At 42.8% G+C, this 22568-nt stretch overlaps 3 protein-coding genes across 8 annotated transcripts in view; 1 reads left to right on the top strand and 2 right to left on the bottom strand.

Moving 5' to 3' along the window:
• Positions 1 to 1168: 1168 nt before the first annotated feature.
• On the bottom strand, positions 1169 to 6107 carry xrcc3 (X-ray repair complementing defective repair in Chinese hamster cells 3). The gene is made up of 7 exons (XM_071467625.1): positions 5869 to 6107; positions 4940 to 5077; positions 4647 to 4844; positions 3380 to 3534; positions 2931 to 3143; positions 1767 to 1804; positions 1169 to 1473 (listed from the first exon to the last, which is right to left on the bottom strand). Exons 1-7 carry the CDS (start codon positions 5921 to 5923, stop codon positions 1254 to 1256), a joined length of 1017 nt encoding a protein of 338 aa, XP_071323726.1. The 5' UTR covers positions 5924 to 6107; the 3' UTR covers positions 1169 to 1253.
• Positions 6108 to 6285: 178 nt separating this feature from the next.
• The window catches only part of LOC139612241 (transcription factor IIIB 90 kDa subunit-like), a 33103-nt gene continuing 16820 nt past the window's right edge, over positions 6286 to 22568 (top strand). The window contains exons 1-6 of one of the 3 annotated variants that reach the window (XM_071467606.1): positions 6286 to 6521; positions 7260 to 7464; positions 20389 to 20469; positions 21385 to 21558; positions 21691 to 21722; positions 21803 to 21875. In XM_071467606.1, the coding sequence (XP_071323707.1) occupies positions 7281 to 7464; positions 20389 to 20469; positions 21385 to 21558; positions 21691 to 21722; positions 21803 to 21875 (544 nt within the window). In that variant the 5' untranslated portion in view covers positions 6286 to 6521; positions 7260 to 7280. The other 2 variants (XM_071467607.1, XM_071467608.1) reach the window with 2 other exon arrangements.
• Positions 7883 to 20131, bottom strand: LOC139612238 (uncharacterized). Of its 4 annotated transcripts, none has more exons than XM_071467595.1 (20): positions 20040 to 20131; positions 17822 to 17877; positions 17523 to 17615; positions 17115 to 17242; positions 16891 to 17031; positions 16721 to 16798; positions 16289 to 16459; positions 15225 to 15321; positions 14917 to 15140; positions 14566 to 14731; positions 14231 to 14439; positions 13863 to 13980; positions 13544 to 13752; positions 11515 to 11632; positions 10996 to 11165; positions 10513 to 10610; positions 10249 to 10364; positions 8755 to 10170; positions 8292 to 8657; positions 7883 to 7955 (listed from the first exon to the last, which is right to left on the bottom strand). In XM_071467595.1, exons 1-20 carry the CDS (start codon positions 20063 to 20065, stop codon positions 7939 to 7941), a joined length of 4017 nt encoding a protein of 1338 aa, XP_071323696.1. In that variant the 5' UTR covers positions 20066 to 20131; the 3' UTR covers positions 7883 to 7938. The 4 variants fall into 4 exon arrangements, with proteins under 4 accessions (XP_071323696.1, XP_071323697.1, XP_071323698.1 ...); XM_071467596.1 differs by having other exon boundaries at positions 11023 to 11165; XM_071467597.1 differs by lacking the exon at positions 16289 to 16459.

Below are 22568 nucleotides of genomic sequence, written 5' to 3'. Positions count from 1 at the left end.
GTCCTAGCTCCGCGCAGCCGTGGCACGACCTAGAGAAATACAAACAAACTTCTCCTTGGTCCCAAGAAATGATTAGAATTTTAAAACTTCAATAAACATGAATAATAAAAACTCAAACGAGACACAAGCTTTCAACATAAACTTCAAATGAATGAATGAATGAATGAATTGATTTATTGACAAAAATGACTTAATTATGTTTTTCAGCCTCATCACACTTACTCTCCATTTAGATGGTTTTCTTGGATTTCTGCTGCATCTCATGGTCTTCTTCAGAGAATGAGGTTATTATATGACGGAGACAAAATAATTAATAAATGAATTCATTGGTACAGACTTGATTCAGAAGTTTGTCATCACAGGAAGTGCATAAAAACTCAAGACAATTGAGCCTCAGACATTTTGTTCTTAATAAATCTGCTGCACAAAGGTTGAATAACATCACGTAAATATAATTAAATACACGAGTTCTCAGATTGTGAAGGATTTTTATCCTCACATGCAGCACATACTTTCACGCTTTTATTTTGAAAGAAACCATGCAATATCCGATTCTTTTCTATTGTGTCTACTGTGCCTTTCTGCTGTCAAACCGCGCAGGCGCACTGACAGAGACTTAACGTCATGATGTTATTTTGTGAAGATAATAGGAGGGCAACCAACGATGGGAGGGAGTAGAGTATATCAGAATAGAGTAGATCAGAGTAGAGTACATTAGATCAGAGTAAAGTAGATAGAAGAGTAGATCAAAGTAGAGCAGAGCAGTAGACAGTAAATATAAACATTAAAATCACAGATTAGCTGGATTTTATTTCTAAAAAATAATTTATTAATTTATTGTTTGGTCACTAATCAATGAGCAGAGTCTTGATGTTAAATGTGCTTCATCAGATCAATGACAGGATGTAGCCTCTGTTAATGAAACTGGTTGTTAACTGACACTTCATGACAACAGATGACATCAGTGTGATGATGATGATGATGACGATGATGATGATGTGTATCAGTCTGTTTCCTGTTCAGTTCATTTATACTGAATTCAGAACTTCTACTCTTTTAACTGAGCTGAGCTCAGTGACGCAGCACAATGAACACATTTCCACGTACAATGAACACATTTCCACGGAAAATAACATGTACACAGACGTGTACATTAAAAATCAAACTGTAACATCATGTGATTTATTTATATATTTTATACATATCTACATATTAAAATGGGGGCACATTATATCTTTATATTGTACAGTTTATCAGTCAGAGCTGGTGACCCCTCGGACCCCCTCCCTCCAGACGGCAGCGTCTCGTCCATCTCTGGCCAGGTGAGGGGCAAACACCACCTCTAACCTACGGAGGGTGCTGCTCTGGTCACCACGGGCAATGGTCCCCTGGAGACGCCTCATCATCAGCCGTATCATCACTTGATTGGCCCAGGCCAAGCCCAGAGCAGGTGACACGTTGGAGGACAGGGGACTGAGACAGACAGAGAATGAATATGAACAGAAATGTTTCTGTATGACTTTCTTCAATAAGTCTCTTTGCATCTTCTGTCTATATCACATACATCTATGTTTATCAATAATAAATATATCAATAACATAAAATCACTGCAGCCTTCAGTTTATTCAAGCACAGAAGTTTCAACAAAATAAAGATGACAAAAGATGAGACAAATCCACGATAGTCAGGATGCAAGGAGACAGGAAGGAAGGTGGAAAGGAGGAAGAAAATAACACTATTTGTTGTAGAAACATCAAAGTTTTTACCCCAAACTGTGATCTCCTCTGTTGAAGACATCTGTGACCTGAAACACACACACACATTATTGATCAGTAATAATCAGCATGAATCACTGAAGTACAGAGAATTACATTTATAATAATAATAATAATAATAATAATAATAATACTGTTATTATTCACAGATTAAAACCTCATAATTCCGAGTCAGTCTGACCAACAGTTCTATAGTCGTCTCTTTTTTAATCAAAGTCTATATGGAAACTGGTTTGGGGGATTTTTACTTGCAGTACCAGGACAGACCACGGGCTGATTGGAGGCGCTATATCACAGTATTAATACATCCATGGTATGAACCCATCACACACTGATCAACAACTGGATTCACATAAATTTAATAAACTTTATTGATGTTTGGTTCCTGTTGAGTTGAGGACTTGTTGACCTGTCCGATTGGTTGTTCACACCTGGTCTAAGTTGTGTCCACATGGCTTTAATAAAGTGGTTTCTTGTGTCCAGTTCTCTTCTTTCCCAGACATGGGTTCAGATTAGAGGAGGACTTGTTGGGGCAGCCGTTCTCTGACTGAGCTCTGGATGGTTTCGTCCCAGTCGGCTTTACTCATGAAAATGTGCAGTGTGACACATCACTGCCTGCAGGGGGCTTCACTGGTTTTTCAGTTGCTTTCAGTAGTGGCACGAAAACTGGTGTTGAGTAACTATTTTAGACCAGGTCAGGCACGATCAATTTGTCACCAACTGGCCTTAAGGCAGTGACATCATATAACGAGTACAGTTACTGCGACAGTCCCAACAGTTTGGACAACAGTCCAAACAGCCTGATCAGCTTTTGGAGACCCCCAAGAGCTTTCCTGACAAGACCCTGCCTTCTCCCAGGTCCAGGCCTGGGTGGGACAGGGCACAACTAGAACTGGAAGCTGTATCAGCACTGGATCCATAGACAAAGCTCCTCTACTCTCAGAGGTCTGGCCTCATCATCGTGGATGGACTCCTCCCTTGTCTCTGGTGGGCACACCAGAACAGCATTGGTCCAGTACCTCACCAGCTGCACTACTTGTTCCTCCAGCTGGTCCAAGACCAGGTGCAGTCAGGAGACCGTGGGGACCAAGACCTCACAGCAGCTTTGGTTGCTACTCTACTCTGCCATGATGTCAGAGCACAGATGTGCGTTACCTGGTTGATACAGAGCACAGGTATGGTGAACTCCTGGCTCAGGTGGTGCAGTGTGGAGGAGAAGGTGAGCAGTTGTTTGTTCCTCTCCAGCCAATCATCAGCCTGGAACTCAGACCTGAAGAGAGCGGCCACCGAGTCCACCACCAGGAGCCGAACCAGACCACGAGCCAACAGGAGGGGGACACGCTGGGAGAGACACACCTGGAGAGACACCTGAGGAGATGGAGACAGTTGAGTAACCTCAAGCCTCTGTCTTTTTCTATTTGCTGAGACAGCAGAGAGTGACAGGAAAGGGGCAGAGAGGAGAATGATATGCAGGAAAGAGTCGGGCCGGTCGGGAGTCGAACCAGCGACTTGCCTGCTAAGGGCATCTGCACTCATGTGGTACGCACTCTAACCACTCGGGTCTCCCCCTCCAGCCTCTGTCTTTGATCCAAAGAAAAACTCACCAGATCAGCAGCGTGCTCTATGTAGACCTGGTCACCAAATTGGACCCCGCTGATCAGGGATAGGGGGACATCAGAGCGCAGACTGGACTGTTCTCTGATCAGCTGCTGCAGACGTCTGATGGGAAACGAGTCCTCGGTGCAGATGTAAACTGCTCCTGTACAAATACAGGTTTAATCAGTTGTTAAGTGATCCTGAGTCTGTCCTTCAGTGTGAGAGTGACTCATCTCTACAAACTCAGATCTCCATCAGTCTTAGTCAACCTTCAATGTAAAGTGTCACCAAAATTAAGTAGCATTTAAAACGTTTCAGGACGCAACTGGTGCACACACACTCCACTTAAATACAGGTGGTTTCAGGGAAGAAGGTGGTCAAGTACTCTAAACTCATGACAGTCCTCTTTGGAACTTCTACAACAAGACACAAAGAGAGAGAACTCTAACTAAACTCCATACAAAATCTAGTAATTTTAGACTTGCCTTGCCTTCATACACTGACTTGTACTATCATGTTTTTATTAAGTCACTTTTACCACAAGCTACTTAAGAAACTCCAACCAAATTACATACAAAATCTGGTCATTTTAATGTGTCTGAGCCCATCAGCCAACATTATGCCATTAACTTTGTATTTTGTTTATCTCCGGTAGTTTGTGCGTCTCCTCTCTCTCCATTCTGCAGGTCTCTCTGCCTCTGGAGCAGCAGGACCCAGATCCACCACTACTCATCTTTACTATTAACCACTGTTATCTGTCATCATTATTGATAACACCATTACCTATACAGCTGTTCCTGGTGTCTCTCTCTCTCTTCTCTCCTCTCTCCTCCCCCCACCCCTTTTATCTCCTCCTAAACCCAATCGGTCGAGGCAGACCCCCCCACCCTGAGCCCGGTTCTGTTGGAGGTTTCTTCCTGTTAAAAGGGAGTTTTTCCTCCCCCCTGTCGCCAAGCGCTGCTCTTTGTGGGAACTGTTGGGTTTTTCTCTGTAACAAAGTAAGGTCTCGACCTGACCCTGTAAAGTGCCTTGAGATAATGTAGATTATGATTTGGCGCTATACAAATAAAATTGAATTGAATTGAATTGAAGCTTTATCACCTTCTCAACATCTGGGGGAAAATAGGGCTCATGCAGATGTTACAACTGATTTTCTACTGGAGACATGCTGCATAAATCCTGGACCACCATGGTGCGTTCACTGACCTGGGTTCAGTTTTCTGTGCTGTGTAGGTTACTGTACAGACAGACAGGGCTGGTGGTGCGTCCACTGACCTGAGTTGAGTCCTCTGTGCTGTGCAGGGTACTGAACAGAAAGACAGAGCTGCAGAGCCAACTGAGTCTTTCCTGCTCCGCTCTCTCCAGAGAGCTCAGTGATGACCCCCACAGGAAGACCCCCCCTCAATAGACCATCCAGTACAGGACAGCCCACACTGAGTCTGAGGCCGAATTCTCCACAATGGAGGAGGAGGGCTGAAAACACACAGACTCACAGATTACTACACAGGTTAACTCACTCTGACATCAAACTATCACGTCCAATCAGACAGCATGGTTGCTAGTCTGACCTGGGATTGGAGGGTGTTGTCTGCAGGCGGTGGCGGCAGCAGTGAGCAGCTGCTGGATGTCAGAATTGGACAGACCAGTGAGTCTCTGTAGGTCTGGACCAGAAACACATAAAACCTCCCTCACAGACTTCAGTTTGGCTGGAGAGAAAATAAACACGTGGTCAGCAGAGTGACATCATTAATAATCAGACACCACACAGGAGCAGGCATCTTACACTTCCGATTTATTTCAAGATACACACACTCGCTGCCATCTCAGCAACCAAACCTCATTGACAATTAATCTGTTTTATTGTGGCCCACAAAAAGATTTAATGTCAACATCAGGTCGGAGGTTTGAGAACCTGAGCATCAGCAGCAAAATTCTCCTTTATCATTAGAAGCTGCAGTTTAAGGAACCACGTTAAGTCTGATTCTGTATGGGAACTGCATTAGATGACAATCAAATCACCAAACTGAAATAATTTGAATTGAGTCTTGCATGTTCTTTGCATCCAACCACAACCTAAGTTTAAGCAGAAATATTAAATTAGCATTATTAACATTAACATTATGTCAGCGTAATAAATCGGTAGGTTATTCACAGTAACGTATATGCCGATAGAACTACAACATAAGCACATAAACTTTTTCACCGAGTTGACTTTTAGAAGATACAGAAAAGGCTCCAACCAACTCCTCACAACTTCTGGCAGTTTTACGTCGGCTTTATGTACGACCTGTCAGGACGTAGGAGCATCTGAAGGATGATGTACATCCAGTTATTTACACTTAAGTTCTATACAGTATATGCCGATGGTACTACTAAAACATTTAATTTAACACCTTTGTGTTGAATTATATTCTACACGGTCAAGCTACTTGACAAGTAGCGATATAACATAAAAGCGTGAGATTTTTAATACAGACTGGTGGTGCGGCTCTCTGACCTCTCCGCACTGCTGCTGTGATCCTCGGGTTGAGCTCCAGTCGATCCCAGTTCATCTCCCCGCTGAGGACATGCTGTCTCCGGCTGCTTCAGTCGGATCTGAGAAACCCGCTTTTTATTCCCAAAATAACCAAACGTTTACCTACTTCTTTGTTTTGTTTTCTGTCCGCGCGGCTTCACAACACCGACAACCACCCGCCCAAACGCGATACGTCATCACTCGCCGCCGAATGGAACCATTTCCCAGGGTCTGCGGGGGTGAACCGTCGGGGTGTAGGACAAATCAAATCAAATCCATCCGTTACATCACACACCTCACACCCAGCACTGGACGTACAACGCACTTGTTTTGACGTCATACACTGAAAACTTGATTTTCTCATCGATCAACGAGCTCCGGGCCTCGTGACGTCACTGCACGGCGCCACAGGAAGAAAACAAACTGATCAGAAACATGGGTGTATTTGATCAGAAACCGTGCAGTGATCAATCAGTATTTTCATGATAGGAAGTTCTAACAAGCTGGTAACGTGTCTCTAAAGTTCAGTATGACGGAGGAATAAATGGATTCCAACAGGAAGTTAAAGCTGACGACACAAACGGCTGCTCCTTGTCTCTAACCGCCAAAGCGGATTCTATTGTTTTCTTCTATCGGTGAGTCCGTCAGACTAACTGGTTGTTAACGTTGATGTAGTTACTTGTATCAGCTTTATCCGACAGTACTTAACATGTTGACCTGTTTATAAAGTTTTACTGTGCTTGAATCTGAACCTGACGGTTATTGTTTTCATTATCGAATAATCCGTAGATTATTTTCATCATCTATTCGTCTGATCATCAGAGACCGAAGCTCATCACAAACATCCTCAACTGAACTGATAATTTTCTTGATTAGTAGTTTGATTTATAACAATATAAAATGTCAGAAAACAGTTTTCAAAGTAATTCAACATTTTTAGGTCTCACCACTCTGATGCACAGAGGGTTAGTCCACGTCCCGTCATCAGCCAACATCCAGCTGTAATAACAGGAACTTCTGTATGTACTGTTGTGTTCAGAGTGGTTATAATGATAATAATGATAGTGATACTTACAGTTGTAATGATGTTATTAGCAATAACAGCACCAATTGATAACAACAATATTAATAATAATGTAGCAGTATCCCAGTCAGAGAGACCTGCAGAGTGAGGAGAATCGCAAACTACAGGAGAGAGAAAATACAAAGTTAATGACATTAGAGTTCAGAGTTCAGTCAGAATCAGTTCAGGATGTTTGTGATGAGCTTCGGTCTCTAATGATCCTTCAGGTAAAATACAGTTGAACTGGATAACTTTCTTCTGTCATCTCCAGTCTGTAACCTCCTCCCATGTGTGACCCCCTTCCCTGCAGGTTTTATTAACCCCCTTCACCATGAGCTCCAGGGTGTGCCGGACCTGTGGGGGGGTGGATATTGATGTGGATCAGGCCCGGGGAAGCGCAGTGTGTACTGGATGTGGTTCGGTTCTGGAGGACAACATCATTGTTTCTGAGGTTCAGTTTGTGGAGGGAAGTGGAGGAGTTTCATCTGCTGTGGGACAGTTTGTCTCTGCTGATGGTGAGACACAAACATTTTCTCAGCTGACTGTCAGCTGAATGTGTGGTGTATATCACCAGTAGTCTATGGGAACATGGTGTATATGGTACATATGACTGGAGTCTGGCATAGCACATGACCACCAGTGATTTTAAGGAACATGTCAGGTCCCTTTGAGGCACTGCAGTTGACAGTTTAGTTTTTAGAGCAAGATACACAGGAAGCTCCAACCAAACTCTATACAAAATTTGGTCATTTTAAGTTTTATTTAATATGATCCATTTGGATGTAGAGCACATCTTATGGATGCATCTTATATTTCTTAATATTATTCATCTTAATTTATTCCAAGAAAATAATAGTAAGAGGACTTGACTTTATATTTAGGGGACCACAATGATGGTTCTAACAGAGCATCAAACAGCTGAATGTGAACAAACCAAACCTTTATTAAATCTAACTGTGCAGATAGGAGCTGTTTGTTTCTGGTCTTCATCAGCTGATCCGTTTACCTGAAAGGAAAAAACAAGAGTTACACTCTCAGAAATAAGAGCATTTTATCTGGTTTTCAGTCTATTCATCAGTCTGGACTATTGATGATTTCTTCGGGTTTAACTGTTCAGGGTTTTGGACCTTTTATTATCCCCTTTTTCTTTAAACTTAACAGATCTGAGATCTTATGACAACATTTTGTTTTGCGATTCCTTTTACATCTGTGTTTGTTCACTGGGGCCCAGTGTAAATGTCTAAGATTTGTCTGAACAGTCTGTTTGGTCCCTCTGTTTCTGACCCAACTGAAGTTCATTCATTATCATGAACAGAAATCTGAGTGTAGAAGGTGTTGGTACCTCTCACAATGCCTTGGTGAACACTGGATCCATACTGCATGCCACAGTTTGAACTGCTGTGGATCTTCAGGTCTGAACTTGGATCACCAAATCCATAAGGACTTGTGTGAGAACCAGTAAACCCAGCTCCCCCTGCAGTCAGACTAAGGCCCTCATGATTCAGTGTTTTGGGATCAGTCAGTTTATATTTTCTGATGTTGACAGGAGTCTTTGAAGTGTTTTGCAGTGTGAGGCTGAGATCAGACATCCAGCTAGGTCCTCTTCTGGCAACAGAGTCTGGGTTCTGGAGTTTCTGCATTCTGGACTGGTCATCAGATTCTCTTCCAGAGAATCTAGAACCAGGTCTGAGTCTGATGTGAGATATGCCTGATGGTGGGGTTGAATAAAAGAAAATAAAAAAATTTAGACTATGGAAAGGATCAATACGATATCTGATCAATCATCTTGTGATTCTTGTCCTCACCTGTTGGTTTAGGGACATTTCTCAGGGCTGAAGTAGATTCCCATCCCCCACTGTTTCCCATCTCAGCCACTGACTGGATCAGTTTCTGCTGGTGTCCTTGATGAAGCCACTTTTCCTGTTGTCCCTGCCAGTTTTGGGCTTGATGGACCTGTTCCTGTTGATGTTCCTGCTGGAATGAATGTCTACGGTCTTTAAGCCGTTTGGAGGTCCAGTGGTTCCCACCATTGCTGACAGCTGTTACACCAGTGCCATACTGGGAGGGATTAGAGATTTCTGAGTTTACTTGTTTGACAACAGGTTTCAGGTTCAGATGATGTACATTAGGCACAAATTTGCTCAGAGGTTTAACTCTGATGTTCTGTACTCCAGACTGAACCGTCTCAATGTTCCTCCTTTCCATGGACTCAGTTCTTTTAAGGTTTTGATCGACTCGGCTGGTTGCAGCAGTTGGTTCATTGCTGACAGACTCTTGAGTTTCTTCAGACAAGTCAGTATTTTTGTGTTTTGTATCAACAGGAACATATTTCTTGTCCCTGTTTGTGAGGTGTAGTTTGCTGCTGATTATGCTGATGGGGCCTGGGCTATACTGAGATGGTGGTTGAAGGTCTGGGTGAAGCTGGGAGTCTTGAGAAGGATCATACAGACTTTGAGGCTGGTAGACAGGCCCCTGAGAGCTCAAAGGCTGCTTGGGCTCATGTTGCTTGTTCAGCTCTTGTATGCCAAGAGTAAGATCAACTTGAAGACTCTGCATGTCTTCATTTAGTGTAACAATTCCATTTTGGCCAAGAGTTGACTGGTTCCATATCAAGCCAGAGTGTTGGGCAGTTAAACTGTGGTCATTTAAACTGTTCAGACTATGAAGTGTCACAGTTTGACCAGAGCTTCCCCAACTATTTTCCAGTTGTTCAGCAACTAGAGGATCAGGAGTCCTGCTAAAAGAATCCAAGACCAAGGCAAGGAGGTCATCTCTTGATCCTGAACGTTCACTTCTCCCTTCTACAAAGTCGAAGCTTGTTGTGTTGAGGTCTGACAGCTGGATGCTGCTGTCTGGTAATTGGTCATGTCTGACAGGAAAGCTGGAGAAAGGCTGGAATAAATTTTCGTCCCCTGTCTGGGACATGTGATGGCCAAAAAGAGATGAAACCTGCTGAGGGACTCCGTGGGTACCAGCAGTTAGAGGTTCAGCAGATAGATTCAGAAAAGTCTGGAGGTCTTGGGAGGAAGAGACCAGCTTGTTGTGTCCTCCTGGTACTGTAATGAAGCTGCTGGGTCCTGGTTTGGGCCTGGGCCTGATGCTAGGGTGAGACAAGACTCCACCTGCTACAGGGATTTGGTGGACCTGGTTAGTTGGGGTATTGATGGTATTTCCAGAAATGTGATGTGAACAGTCATGATCAGGGACTTTATTTGCTGAATCTGCAGGAAAATAAAAAGATTTTAAAATTCTGCCATTGAAACCACACCATGCAGATTATCAATTATTTAGACCATGACCTTTAAAGCTCTCAAAGATTTTGATTGAACCAAATCCAGGAGTCTCTGATTTGAGGATCCTGTCCACAGAAAGTCTGTTGACTCCACTTAAAGGATAGAAGCACCTAACAGTCAACCTGTAAAAGAATCAGACACATTTCTTAAACAGTCTGGAATATTGGTTTTGTATTAGCTACTGGTTGCAGTTCAAGCAGATGGTCTGGGACTACCAGGTTATAAAGTGATCATCCAGATGTGTGGATGGTTTGGGGATGGTTTCCTTACTTGAATTGAGATTCCCTGGTTATGAAGTTTGGTCCATCTGCGATCAGCTGTCTGTCATGGAGGATCTCATTCTCATAAACGACGTATGACTCCCCAACCTGTCAAACCCTCTTCATTTAGAAAACCTTACAACGCCTTTACATTTCACATCTGGACATGCCATATCTAAACAGAACCAAATCTTGTTAACCTGCTCCTCTGCTTAATCAAATAGAAATGATATTAGTTGTGGCCCATTCACGACACCAATAAAAAAACATTACTAATTTTAGATCAGTTTAAAAAAAAAAAAAAAAGAAAACAATTCTACAAGGGATTCAGAGAGCTGAGAAAACTACAAACAAACATCACAGAAGGTGGGACCAGTGAAATTTAGTATTTTTGCTAAAAATTTATAATCCAAATTATTTCCAGTTAATTGACTACTTGTTTCAGCTGTGCTCCTGGTGACATCCCCCTGCCCCCAGCATTTTTGAGTCGTACCATGGCTCTTGTCCCACAGGAATTCACCTTGAACTCAAACAGGACTCTGGATCCATCAGCCTGTTTGGGTCCACAGGTGGGGTCCAGCAGACTGGTTCTTTCAGGATGCACTGTGGGCCAGGTTGCTGTTGGAGTCGTTACCACCGTTATCATCCCATCTGCAGAACAGACTGAAACCACACATGGTCATTGTTAAAGTTGGAGCCAAGCCAGGAACTGGATTAATAAGGGACAATGATACAGATATGTCTGGCTCAGGGTCTGGACCAGTTAGGTCCAGAGGGAGTAGATAACTGTGGCTTCAACCTTTTGAAAGTTTTTATAAAACTTGGTCTCAACATTCTTTTAGACTTTCTCAACAACCATTTTTATTTAACCACAACACAAACATGCTGAGCTCTTGACTTGACCTGACATTCTGAGCTTCAGGGCTGATAAAGACCATTTGAGGCCTTTTGGGATGAGTGAGGATTATACAAATTTATTTTAGGTTCAGTGTAGAGGGGGAGTGCAGGTTACCTATCATGTCCTCTGTTTTGAAGAGGCAGCGTTTGGAGGTGGAGGTCTGGACCTCCAGAGTTTTGGAGTCTCTCAGAAGAAGCTTAAATGTTCCATAAAAATTTGACAGGTTGATCCCCTAGAAAAAAAATAAGTATGTTAGTATTGGCTGTACATTCAAACATGGCTCAAATATTTTCATTGTTGATTAGTTTACTTTGAGAATCTGATAAATGTTTAGTCCATTAAATGTCCAAAATGAGAAAAGGAGCATACCTATGCATTACCATAGTTGCCAAACTGACACCAATCTATTTGTGAGGAAATTAACATCCTAGTCCTACCACTTGTCCACCCAGGTCTCCTCAGACGAGAGACACAACTTTCTTCTCATTCAGCCCTCACTGAGATTGAGGTGTCAAAACATGTGACCAGTAGCCACTGGTTGCTGGATCCCATTCCCACAAACCTCCTCCAAGCCATATCTCCCTCCATTGTGCCACCACACGCAGTCTTTCCCAAAATCTTTCAAACTGGCTCTGCTCAAAAAAACCCTCACTTGACCCTGTTCATGTGGAGAACTATCGACCTGTCTCACTACTTCCATTCCTATCCAACTTCATAGAAAGGGCGATTTTTAAGCAGGTCTCTGAATTCTTACCACAGAACGCCGTCCTTGATCCAAACCATTTGGGTTTTAAGAGAGGCCACTCCACTAAAACAGCCTTGTTGTCTGTGACCAAATTCCAAAGGGCAGCCACAGCTGCAGGTCAGTCCTCAGTTCTAATCTTGCTGGACCTCGCAGTAGCCTTCGATTCATGGCATCAAGCTACCTGTACTCTCCAACATGTGCATCCTGGGCAAAGCCCTTTCTTGGTTTGAATCCTATCTAACTGGGCGCTCATTCAATGTGAAATCTCAAAGACTGTACTCCTATCGGCTCTTCATCACTTCTAAGGTTGCAAGAAACCTGGGTGTCATTTTTGATGGCCAGTTATCCTTCTCTGACCGTGTTGCATCCGTTTCTCAGTCGTGCCGCTTTGCTCTATACAACGTCAAGAAAATCAGGCCCTACCTGACTCAGTATGCCACCCAGCTCTCGGTCCAGTCCATGGTTATCTCTCACCTTGACTACTGCAATGTGTCTCTGGTAGGCCTTCCTCTGTGCTCAGTGAAACCCTTACAGATGGTCCAGAACGCGGCAGCCCATCTGGTGTTCAGTCAGCTCAAAAGGGCACATGTCACTCTGCTACTCTTTGACCTAGACTGGCTACCCATGGCCACCCAAATCAAATTCAAGTCACTAATGCTTCAGAGTGACTTCTGGGTCTCCACCCATCTACTTGGACTAAATCATACAGCTTTATATTCCTTCTTGGCCACTGCGTTCCTCCAGGGAATGATGTCTAGCATTGCCATCCCGGCACACAAGGCAATCCCGGTCTCAACTGTTCTCATCTGTGGTTCCATGATGGTGGAATGAGCTACCAAGTTCTATCAGAATAATTCAGAATGTCCCTCTCTATTTTCAATAATCTCTTGAAAACGCATCTCTTCCAAGAGCACCTCCTTTCCTAAAACTTTAACGTTAATGTCTAACTAGCACTTACTATGCACTTTTGGTGCGCTTCCTTAGACAATCTTCCTGCACTCATTAGATGAAGTACTTAACACTTACACCAAGGTTTCCCACTACACTGAAGCTTTACTGATGTCCTTCACTTGTAAGTCATTTTGGATAAAAGTGTCTGCCAAATGAGTAAATGTAATGTAAATTAAAATACCACCTACACACCAACTCAGAGCCACAGACTTAATTTCATCTAGATGAAGATTGGGCTGGAATAAAAAGTCTGACACTTGAAGTTTGCAGGTTTCCGCCATTGACTAAATCAAGTCAAAGTTGGACTCCCTGGTTTTGGTGCAGTATCCCCTTGCACCTCTAAATCAAAAACTTTCTCCCCGACATTTTTGACACTAACAAATTCAGGCAGTGATGATTTCAGGACTACCTGGCTGTAGTGGGCCATCATGCTTTGTGGACTCTTACTTCGTAGGTGTATCCAATGGAGAACACAGGGACTTCTACGGTGGTTTTGTGGGTGTCATGGTGAAGGCGGTACCCTCTCTGGGTTGCCAGCTGAGATGTTAGAGGCTCATGGTCAACACCCAACTCCCAGAGACTCTTGGCTCGAGGTGGTCGGACCAGGTTGAAGGTGATTGCTCCATCTGAACACTGAGCTGTGATCTCTGGAGGGACTTCAAGAAAGTCTACATTTAAAACTAGGTCATATTACTGGTTTTACACGTTGTAGTCCTACATGTGGTTACTGTGAAAAGTGAAACTACGCAGCAAAGAATATACTTACATGCATTGAATACTTGTGCTTTGATGAACGTGTGGTGGTAGTAGGGGTCTCTCTGGGGCATGATGGTTAAAGTGAAGTTTATATTTACGGAGTACTCCACTACCCCTCCACCCAGGTACTGTTGGAGAACACAGGTGTCCAAGGTCACAACAGAATGCACTTCAAATAAGAGTGATATTCTGAAACTTCTCTTTCCAAGTTTTGTGAGAGGGCTGTGGTGACAAAATGTATTATCATCCAAGTGAATCACTGTAACATGAGAACAGCATTTCTTGTATTCACCCCTAATAACAAGGACAAATACAAGAAATACACCGCCACCACCACCACCAACAACAACAACAACAGGTTCTGTGTGGAGTCCTCACCATCCAGTGGACAATAGTGTCTTGGAAGGGCAGCTGGAGCTCATAGGCTCGGCTTCCATTAACATGAACAACAGGATTGATGCTGATGCCACGTTCAACACTCTCTGCCATCATCAGCTGCTTCCTGTTGATCCACACTTCCTCTAAAATGACATCAGTGGGAATGTTTCCCAAGTAGATGGTGAACACCTGGTCATCACTGAGTGTCTCTACAGAAGGAAACAAATCAGAGAAATTAATTACCTGATAGATAGATAGATGCAGATGGGTTTAGTATGATGTGCTCATTTGAAGCAGCCTAAGGCCCTCACTGTTCTGCAAACTGGGAGACTTACGGTCGTGACTGAAGGGTGGACGGCAGAGCATCGGCGTGTTGAGCACTCTGAGCGTTCGATGTCTGGTGTTGATGCTGCTGCCATCTTCATACAGCAGGGAGAAGACGTGTTCATACAGCAGGAAGATCACATACAACTCTTTGTACATGTTGTTCACCACCAAACTCTGTAGAGAAGAAACTGACAGCTGGATGCAGAACCTGCTGTTCATCAACAAATGTCTGCTTCTTGATGGCATTTGATTTTACGATAACTTCAGTCCTCATTTTGCACATATTTGTTGCTTGGAATAAAACAATGCGTTTGGCCAAACCTTCTCCCTGTCTGAAGTTGGGTTGGGAATGACTGTACCTTCCGGTAGCCGCCCTCTGCCCCAAAAGGAACTCTGATCTGTACTAGTCTTCCTTGTTGGACCAGACTGAATCCTCTGCTGGTGGTCGTGGGTTCGTCCAGCAGTACACCCTCCACCCCTATGCCGAGGGTCTGACTTTCAAACCTTGCAGCCTCTTTGACCAGAGGGGTCATGACCCAGGGGACATCCCAGAGCAGCCAGGCACCATCAAAGGAACCAGAATCTCAAGAAGGATCAAGAAATATTGTCAGCACTGTTTACTGTTCAGACAGAAACCCTTTTCCTATACCTGTGGAGGAGAACCTACTGACTGTGCAGGCCATGGACATGTCGATCATCACCACCATCAGCTTTCTCTTAAAGAACAGGGAAACCTGGATGACCTCCACAGGGACACCATCCACCTGATGACAAATGTGAAGATTTATTTTTAAAAAAGGACTACCTGAGTTCAGCCTTTATCATCTTGTCCACACATATGACATAAATATAGGGAAATGCTCGCACTCAAGGGTAGGAGTGAGCATTCTTATATTAGCAGCAACAAATTGGCTCATTAGCAACTGCTCAGCTGTAAATAAGGTGCAATAAATTGTTATATTTTACTAAAAACAACACCACCACCACAAGTCACATGATCTCAAAACCGTTTAGTCTCCTGAAATTCTAGTGTTTCAAGAGTCCTGGACCAATCATGGTGTGACAAAACTTGAGAATGAATCCAAATGTCTTGTCTTACCCACAATCGTGGACTAAAGTGACTGGAAATTCTCAAAGCGCCAAGAACTGTTAAAATCTGTAAATCAATCCACAAAAGGGCCTCAAGTAGACTCTTTGGACTTCATAGAGCTTGTCTTGGGACAGTGCAGACTCTTTTTAATGTCCAGTATATTGCCACATGAACAGAATATAGTATTTTGGACTTGTCTGTTATAATGTATAATGAGTTAGAGAGAGGTTGGTGCTATCCACCTACAATATGAAGGTCCTAAATTTGAGTACTATTTAGAACCACACTTTGAAAGAGATTATATAGTAAAACACTTGAATTCATCGCCATAGAGATAGTCAAGGTCCCATTTCATAGCACAGTCTTACAGATTTGACATGACGACAATAAATCTGTCACAATGCAAATCACCAAAGTCTGAAAGTCAGTAGGGTGGGTAGAAAGAAAACTTTCTATCTTACTTTCTTTTAACAAAAGTTAAAATACATTTTCTAATATGTTGGTATGTCACTGAACACACCACCAGGGAGGGTTCTAAAAACAGACTTCAACAAATCATTAAAAATATTACGCTTCATAACACAGCAACAAAACCACTAGATTTTGATTGGTGACTGGTGTCTCCTAAAATGGTTACCCACCATTATGACCTTGGCGTACGGCTGTTTATACTGAGATCGAAGCACCACCCTCTGGGCGGTGGTGGTCAGGCTGTAGCCCTGTGTCTGGGCCTCACTGATGGACAAGGAGGAAACCTGTCCGTCACTCTGCAGGAATATCAGCTGCCAGATTGAACCTGCTGTCCTCTGAGCCTGAACCACCACCAACCAAAGACACCGTCAAAACTTTAGATACCAAGCACTCAGGTTCCAGTCTGGGTTTCATTTTGGAAGTTTGGTCCATTATAAAAAGATACAAATTTTAAAAAGTGATTTTACCGACTCATCTGGGGGGCACAGATATAACAATATTACTTTACTGTGAAATCGTCACATTGAGCTTTAAAATACCTAAGTGCTCCTGTCGTCAAAGATCATTGATGTTTACTTCGATATGTGTTGATGTGATCTTACCTGAGAAAAGGCTGCCTGCCACACCTGTCCACTCTGTCCCTGCTGACCTCCACATGAAGACTCTCTGTTCACATTTACCTGGTCAACACCATGATACCCCATTTATTCTGACAGGTCAGTCAGGTTTAACAGAGTTAACACAACCTCCCAGTGCTGGTAGGTGTTCTGACCTCCATGTAGTCCTCCTCACAGATCATCTCTCTGTGAGTCCAGATCGGACCTTGACAGACTGAGGAGACAGGTCGGCTGATCCGCCCACCACCACCACCGCTCACAACAATATTAAATCTGAAGGTGAACACCTCATCATTCTGGAAAAAACACAAAACCTCAGAGCAGCTGCAGTCCCTCTTGATATCTGAGAGCTACCTGGTTGTGTGTCATCTGAAGTTACCTGGTTGTGGGTGAAGCATGAGTAGTATGAAGCTCTGAAGGTGGTGAAGCCATCCATCCTGAAAGTGCTGATGGTGTAACCACAGCGCGAGGCAAGCTGCTCGCTAATGAAGTGAACGCCATTTCCATCTACATCAGGATTTTACAGACAATGCAGTGTTATCTGGACAATGCCAAACCATAACATACATGATCTCAGGTCCAGACTTGACAATATTATTAGAGAGAAACCAAATGCTGCACCATTAGCATCACCTGATGACAGTGGAGAAGAAACACTCCCCCTAACAGGAAGAAACCTCTAACAGGGGGCGTCTGCCTCGGCCAAGGGGGTTGAGAGGAGAGACAGACTGAAGTTTGACCATCGTAATGAAAGTCAGTTTGTATTGAGTGAACATGAAGAACTGACCTACAGCCTCAAAGTGAGGTGTCTGTGCTGAGGCCACCTGGATCCACAGGTAACGGTCCCGACACTCCAACTGAACATCAGCCTCCACGATTCCTGACAAGACACAAAGTCTAAACTGTGTCTGCTACAAGTAATTAGTCTAAATAACGAGACAGAGGACCATTCAGCGGGTCACAGTAACAACAGAATCAGATTTCAGTTTCTGTGGTCGAACATAGAATCAGGTAACAGATTTCTGTGTTAAAAACCTTCAGGTCAACACTGAAAACTACAGACAGAGACTTAAGAAACCAGTTTACCTTTCAGTTGACTTGCAGCTGTTTTTTCTGTGAATTTGCAGCAGATAAAGACAAGTCTGGGGGGGGGGGGAAAGCAGTTTTATTTGTCCAGGTGAAATGTTCGCTTTACTTGTTCAGGTAAGATGTTTTGTGACCTGTCCAGAGGCCTGCACTACGAAGCAGGATCTAAGGTCATCCAGGTAACTTCAGGTTTAACTCTGGTTTTCAGTCCTATGAAGGTGGCTCACTTGTTACTGTGGTAAATCACCATGGTAACTGATGCTGAACTCCTAACCTGCTCCAGATAAGGTTAACTACAGAGGATCAGATCAAACTACTGACCAGATACCTGGAAAACACTGAGTCATCATGTCTACAGGATCCTGACAGAAACAAAAGAGTTCAGAATAACGTCTAATAATAAAGATCAGCAGATGTTTGTATGGATCAGTGGATGTTCTGCTGTTGGAGTCTCTCCATGTGTCCACTCTGGTTTTAAAACAGAGCTTCTAACAAACAGAGGAGAGTTTATCACTGAATAACTCCATCAGAACTATTAGAGCTTCATCTGAACTGGACACAGATTCTTTCATCCACAGGATCCTGACAGTGATGAAGCTGTGACTCTCCTCTTCATCACTGCAGCTCAGAATAACATGAGGAGACTGTGAGCAGAACTGGAAATAAAAACTAAACCTCTGACGTCTTTGATCAGATCCATGATCCACACACTGATCAATACGTCATTAAAAATGTACATTTCAGTCTCAATGACCTCATCACACATCAACTATGTCAGGAAGAAACTTCAAAATAATTCAGGCTCTGATCCTCAGTCTGACTTTAATTTTAATTGGATATTATGTCTAGTGTTTCTTTTTTATTCTGGTCATGTGATCATGTTATCACCTTAACACCACAGATATCAACTTGTTGAATGTCACGTTTGGATCTTGTTGTAAATGAAGTTCAAATCAAACATCAGTTTGTTACCTGAGATCTGTCTTTATTAACATGACTCTGACATTCATATATGACATATTGAGGCTTCATCCTCAGCTTCTGGCTTTAAAACACTGAGACTCTGACATTCAGACTCTGTCAGATCATTCATCAGCTCTGAAATGTTTACTACACATTCATCAGTTCGAATAAAACATCAGTGTGAAGCTTCAGACTCTGACCGATGAAGAATCATCTGTTGCAATTGGTCTCACTGATGAACCGTCTTATCACAGCTGTCATATGTTGTAGGTGAAGTGATGTTTCTGAGTGAGGACAACAGTAGAGCAGCTGAAAACACTATAACATTTAAAAACTAGACTAAATGTAGTTTAAAATGAGTGTTTGACTGTAGCTGCATAGAGTCTGACACTGGTTTAACAACATTTCATTTACTGGAGATACATTTATTCATTGATCCTGTTGAAAAGATTTTTAGATGTAAAGGAGAAAATTTACTCTCAGCTTTAACCTTGATGTGTTTAACTGAATATCAACAAAATCATGAAGCTGATCCTGGATCAGAATCTGAGGCTGCAATCAGATCTACTGTATAAACTACTGTCTGATCTGTTTGATCTATATCTATAAACATCTGCTTTATCAGGTCACAACTGAATAAATATATTTAAACATTTAATCTAACAAACAGTAGATTCCAGCACAATATCCATTAAGAAAATAAAAATCTGATTACAATAATAATAATAATAATAATAATAATAATAATAATAATAATAATCTAGTGGACGACACTGAATAAAATAGTTGTAGCTTATTGACTCTTTTCTCAGCTCAGACTGTTTCACTGCTGCTGTTTTTTAAAGATAAATGTTTTAACGTCACACATGAATCTTTCTGGCTCCACTTGATTAAAATGGAGGCTCTGCTCTTTCTTTACCTGTTACTATGGTGACTCATTGAGTCCACTGATGGTGGCTTTTTGTATTCCTTGTGGATGTGGTGAACTCAGTGGACTGACTCAGATCAGAAAGCTCAGGGTTCAGGGTCAGACTCAGTTTGTTAAACCTGCTGTCTGGATTAGAGCCCAGGTCCAGGACGGTCAAAGTCAAGTTAAGTCAAGACAGATAATGAAAAGATATCCTGGGTATGCTGAACTTGCTTTGCAGCACAGGCCTCTGGTGAGATGTTTGTTTTACCTTTGCGGGTCAGATATTTTGTTACCTGTGCATGAGATGTTTGCTTTACCTGTGCAGGTAGGGGAAATTGAACTTACCCGATGATGAAAGCAGCAGTTTTCATGTTGAAGCAGAAAAAGAAAACTGAACTGCGTCTCTATCTTTGTTGAGGAAAATTTACCCTCTGCAGCCAGGTGAGCTAATCACCCGGTTGTCATGGTAACAAAGTGACCAGCTGTAGGGGATTGAGTCTGATTACAGGTGGAGCTGGTTTGGCTGAGGTAGAAATCTAAGTGAATATCCTTCAGTGTGCAGCAGGTAAACTGTAAACTGATCTCCAGTCAGTGTGACAGCAGCTTCATTATCTGGATGTTCAAGTCTCCACTTTAACTTTTTACAGTGGAAACACAGACACACCTGACTTCACCTGTCCTCCTTCTCTTTCAGGCCCAGTTAAAGCTCCTCTTCTTGGTTCTGGTTTCCACACCAGTGTTGGTAAAGAGTCCAGAACCCAGACCCTGCAGAGTGGTGAGTACATCATCATCATCATCATCATCATCATCATCACTGACTTGACACTGACACTCATGACTTTGGTCTTGGCGGTCAGGGGTTGGAGGTCTTTTTGGTTCTTTCCTGAACCTGAACTTTAAGAACCTCCGTGGTGCAAAGTTCTTCTTGTGTTAATGTCCCACAATTTAGTCATGTTTCAGCTACAGGGAATCTTCCTTTTTCTGAATCATGACACTGTCTATGTAAGGACATTGAGTCCAGTTTAACACCAGTCCTGCTTTATTAGTACCGTGTTCTCTCTGAAAACCAGGTGCTGCATTATACCCATGAAAACCACATGGAACTGGGATTAAGTTTCACCTTCAGTGTAGGGAGAACAGTGAACCAGCAAGTAGAAACCAGACAATGAAAACCTGCTGGGTTACAGGTTTAGTTCCGGATGACCTGTTGGAGACTCTGGACATCAGTCTTTCTGAACAAAGATAAAATACAGATAAATACACAATATCTAGATCATGGACAATCTCAAAAAGCACAGATCTGATTCCTAAAAAGGAAAGACACGAATGAACATGCTCAGATCATCATCATCATCTCCTCCTCCACCGCTGACCGCCAAGACCATGTGGCTGAGCTCCTTCAGTGGTAGTGACATGCTGTACAGCGTGCAGGACAGGTGGTTCAGGTGTGGTTCAGCTGCTTCATGAGTCAGCAGGTGTGATACTGAATCAGAGATATTGTGATATAATATGTAGCAGCATGTGAAATGACAAGATGATGCTGACATTCGTCTTCCTGCTTCAACTGTCAGCTTTAAGGTCTCAGAGGAGTTTAAATTGTTATCTTAAATGTTCTTAACAAAGGGCAGAGATCAGATATAATTAACCTTTTATGTCTCCAGGTAAAATAAATATGTACCTGTCTCTCCAGGTAAGCGTCAGATCCAGCAATTGGGCAGTCAGCTACAGCTGAACCAGCACTGTTTGGACACGGCCTTCAACTTCTTCAAGATGGTCGTCAGTAAACACCTGACAAGAGGACGCAAGACGGAGCATGTCATTGCCGCATGCCTCTACCTGGTGTGTCGCACAGAGGGGACGCCACGTATCCTAGCAACTGCTGTGATCTGCTGTGTGATTTAATCCTTACTTGAACCAGGTCTCAGTTGAATGTTCAGTGTCTGTCTGGACCTCACTGTGACCCTGAAACTGCTGGTCTTCCTGAACTGTGCTGCAGACATGCTGCTGGACCTGAGTGACCTGCTGCAGGTGCGACTCACCTCAGACCTGCTCTCAGTAGACTCAGTATACTCTCAGTAGACTTTTAACCTGTTGTTTCCTGTGTCCAGGTGAATGTTTACATCCTAGGAAAGACGTTCTTACTGTTAGCTCGTGAGCTCTGCATCAACGCTCCTGCCATCGGTGAGAACCTTATTTTCTTTAAATAAACATAGTTTTCTATAAATGGGTTGTCAGATGGAAAGTATTTCCACATTGACTCTGAATTTAAGTGTGAGATACTTACCTGCTAATCCAAACTTACAGTCGTCATCCAAACATCATCTGAACCAAAAACATTCTTTGTCTTTTGATAAGAGGTGCAAAAAGATAAATGATCCTTGTCTCAGACCATGACTGACCACTGAAATCAGGCTTCCCGCAGGTCATTAGACAGTCTTAAAAAGCCTGAAATTTAAATGAAGGAAAATAAGGCCTTATATTTACCATAAACTTGTCACAGGTATTAAGTTTGTAGATAATGTGTTTAAGACTAGTAGGAAAAAAAAAAAGTTAAGATTCATTTTGATAATCAGCTTATTATAGTGTTGTGGATACTTTACACACTGAGCACGCCCCATTTATTCATCGTGTCTCTGCCACAATGTTCCGTGATTCGGACACTGCAAAGTCGTTTACCTGTGATGAGGATGAAACTGTCCATGCCTCCAAATATGGTTATATCAACAGAGAGCTGTCAGTCAAAGTTAGTGAGAAACCGTATGTTGCCATGTTTGATGAGACAACAAAGTACAAGCTACATGTCAGGTTTAACATAGTTTGTGTTTTGTGTCAATGCTAGTCACCTGCAAAAGTTTGTCAGTCTAAAGGGTCTGT

The sequence above is a fragment of the Trachinotus anak genome, unplaced genomic scaffold (assembly GCF_046630095.1).
Source record: "Trachinotus anak isolate AG129_WGS33_773 ecotype Australia unplaced genomic scaffold, CSIRO_AGI_Tana_v1 ptg000031l, whole genome shotgun sequence".
Classification (NCBI taxonomy): domain Eukaryota; kingdom Metazoa; phylum Chordata; class Actinopteri; order Carangiformes; family Carangidae; genus Trachinotus; species Trachinotus anak.
Note: the sequence above shows the minus strand (reverse complement) of the source record. Positions and strands in the feature narration are given on the sequence as shown.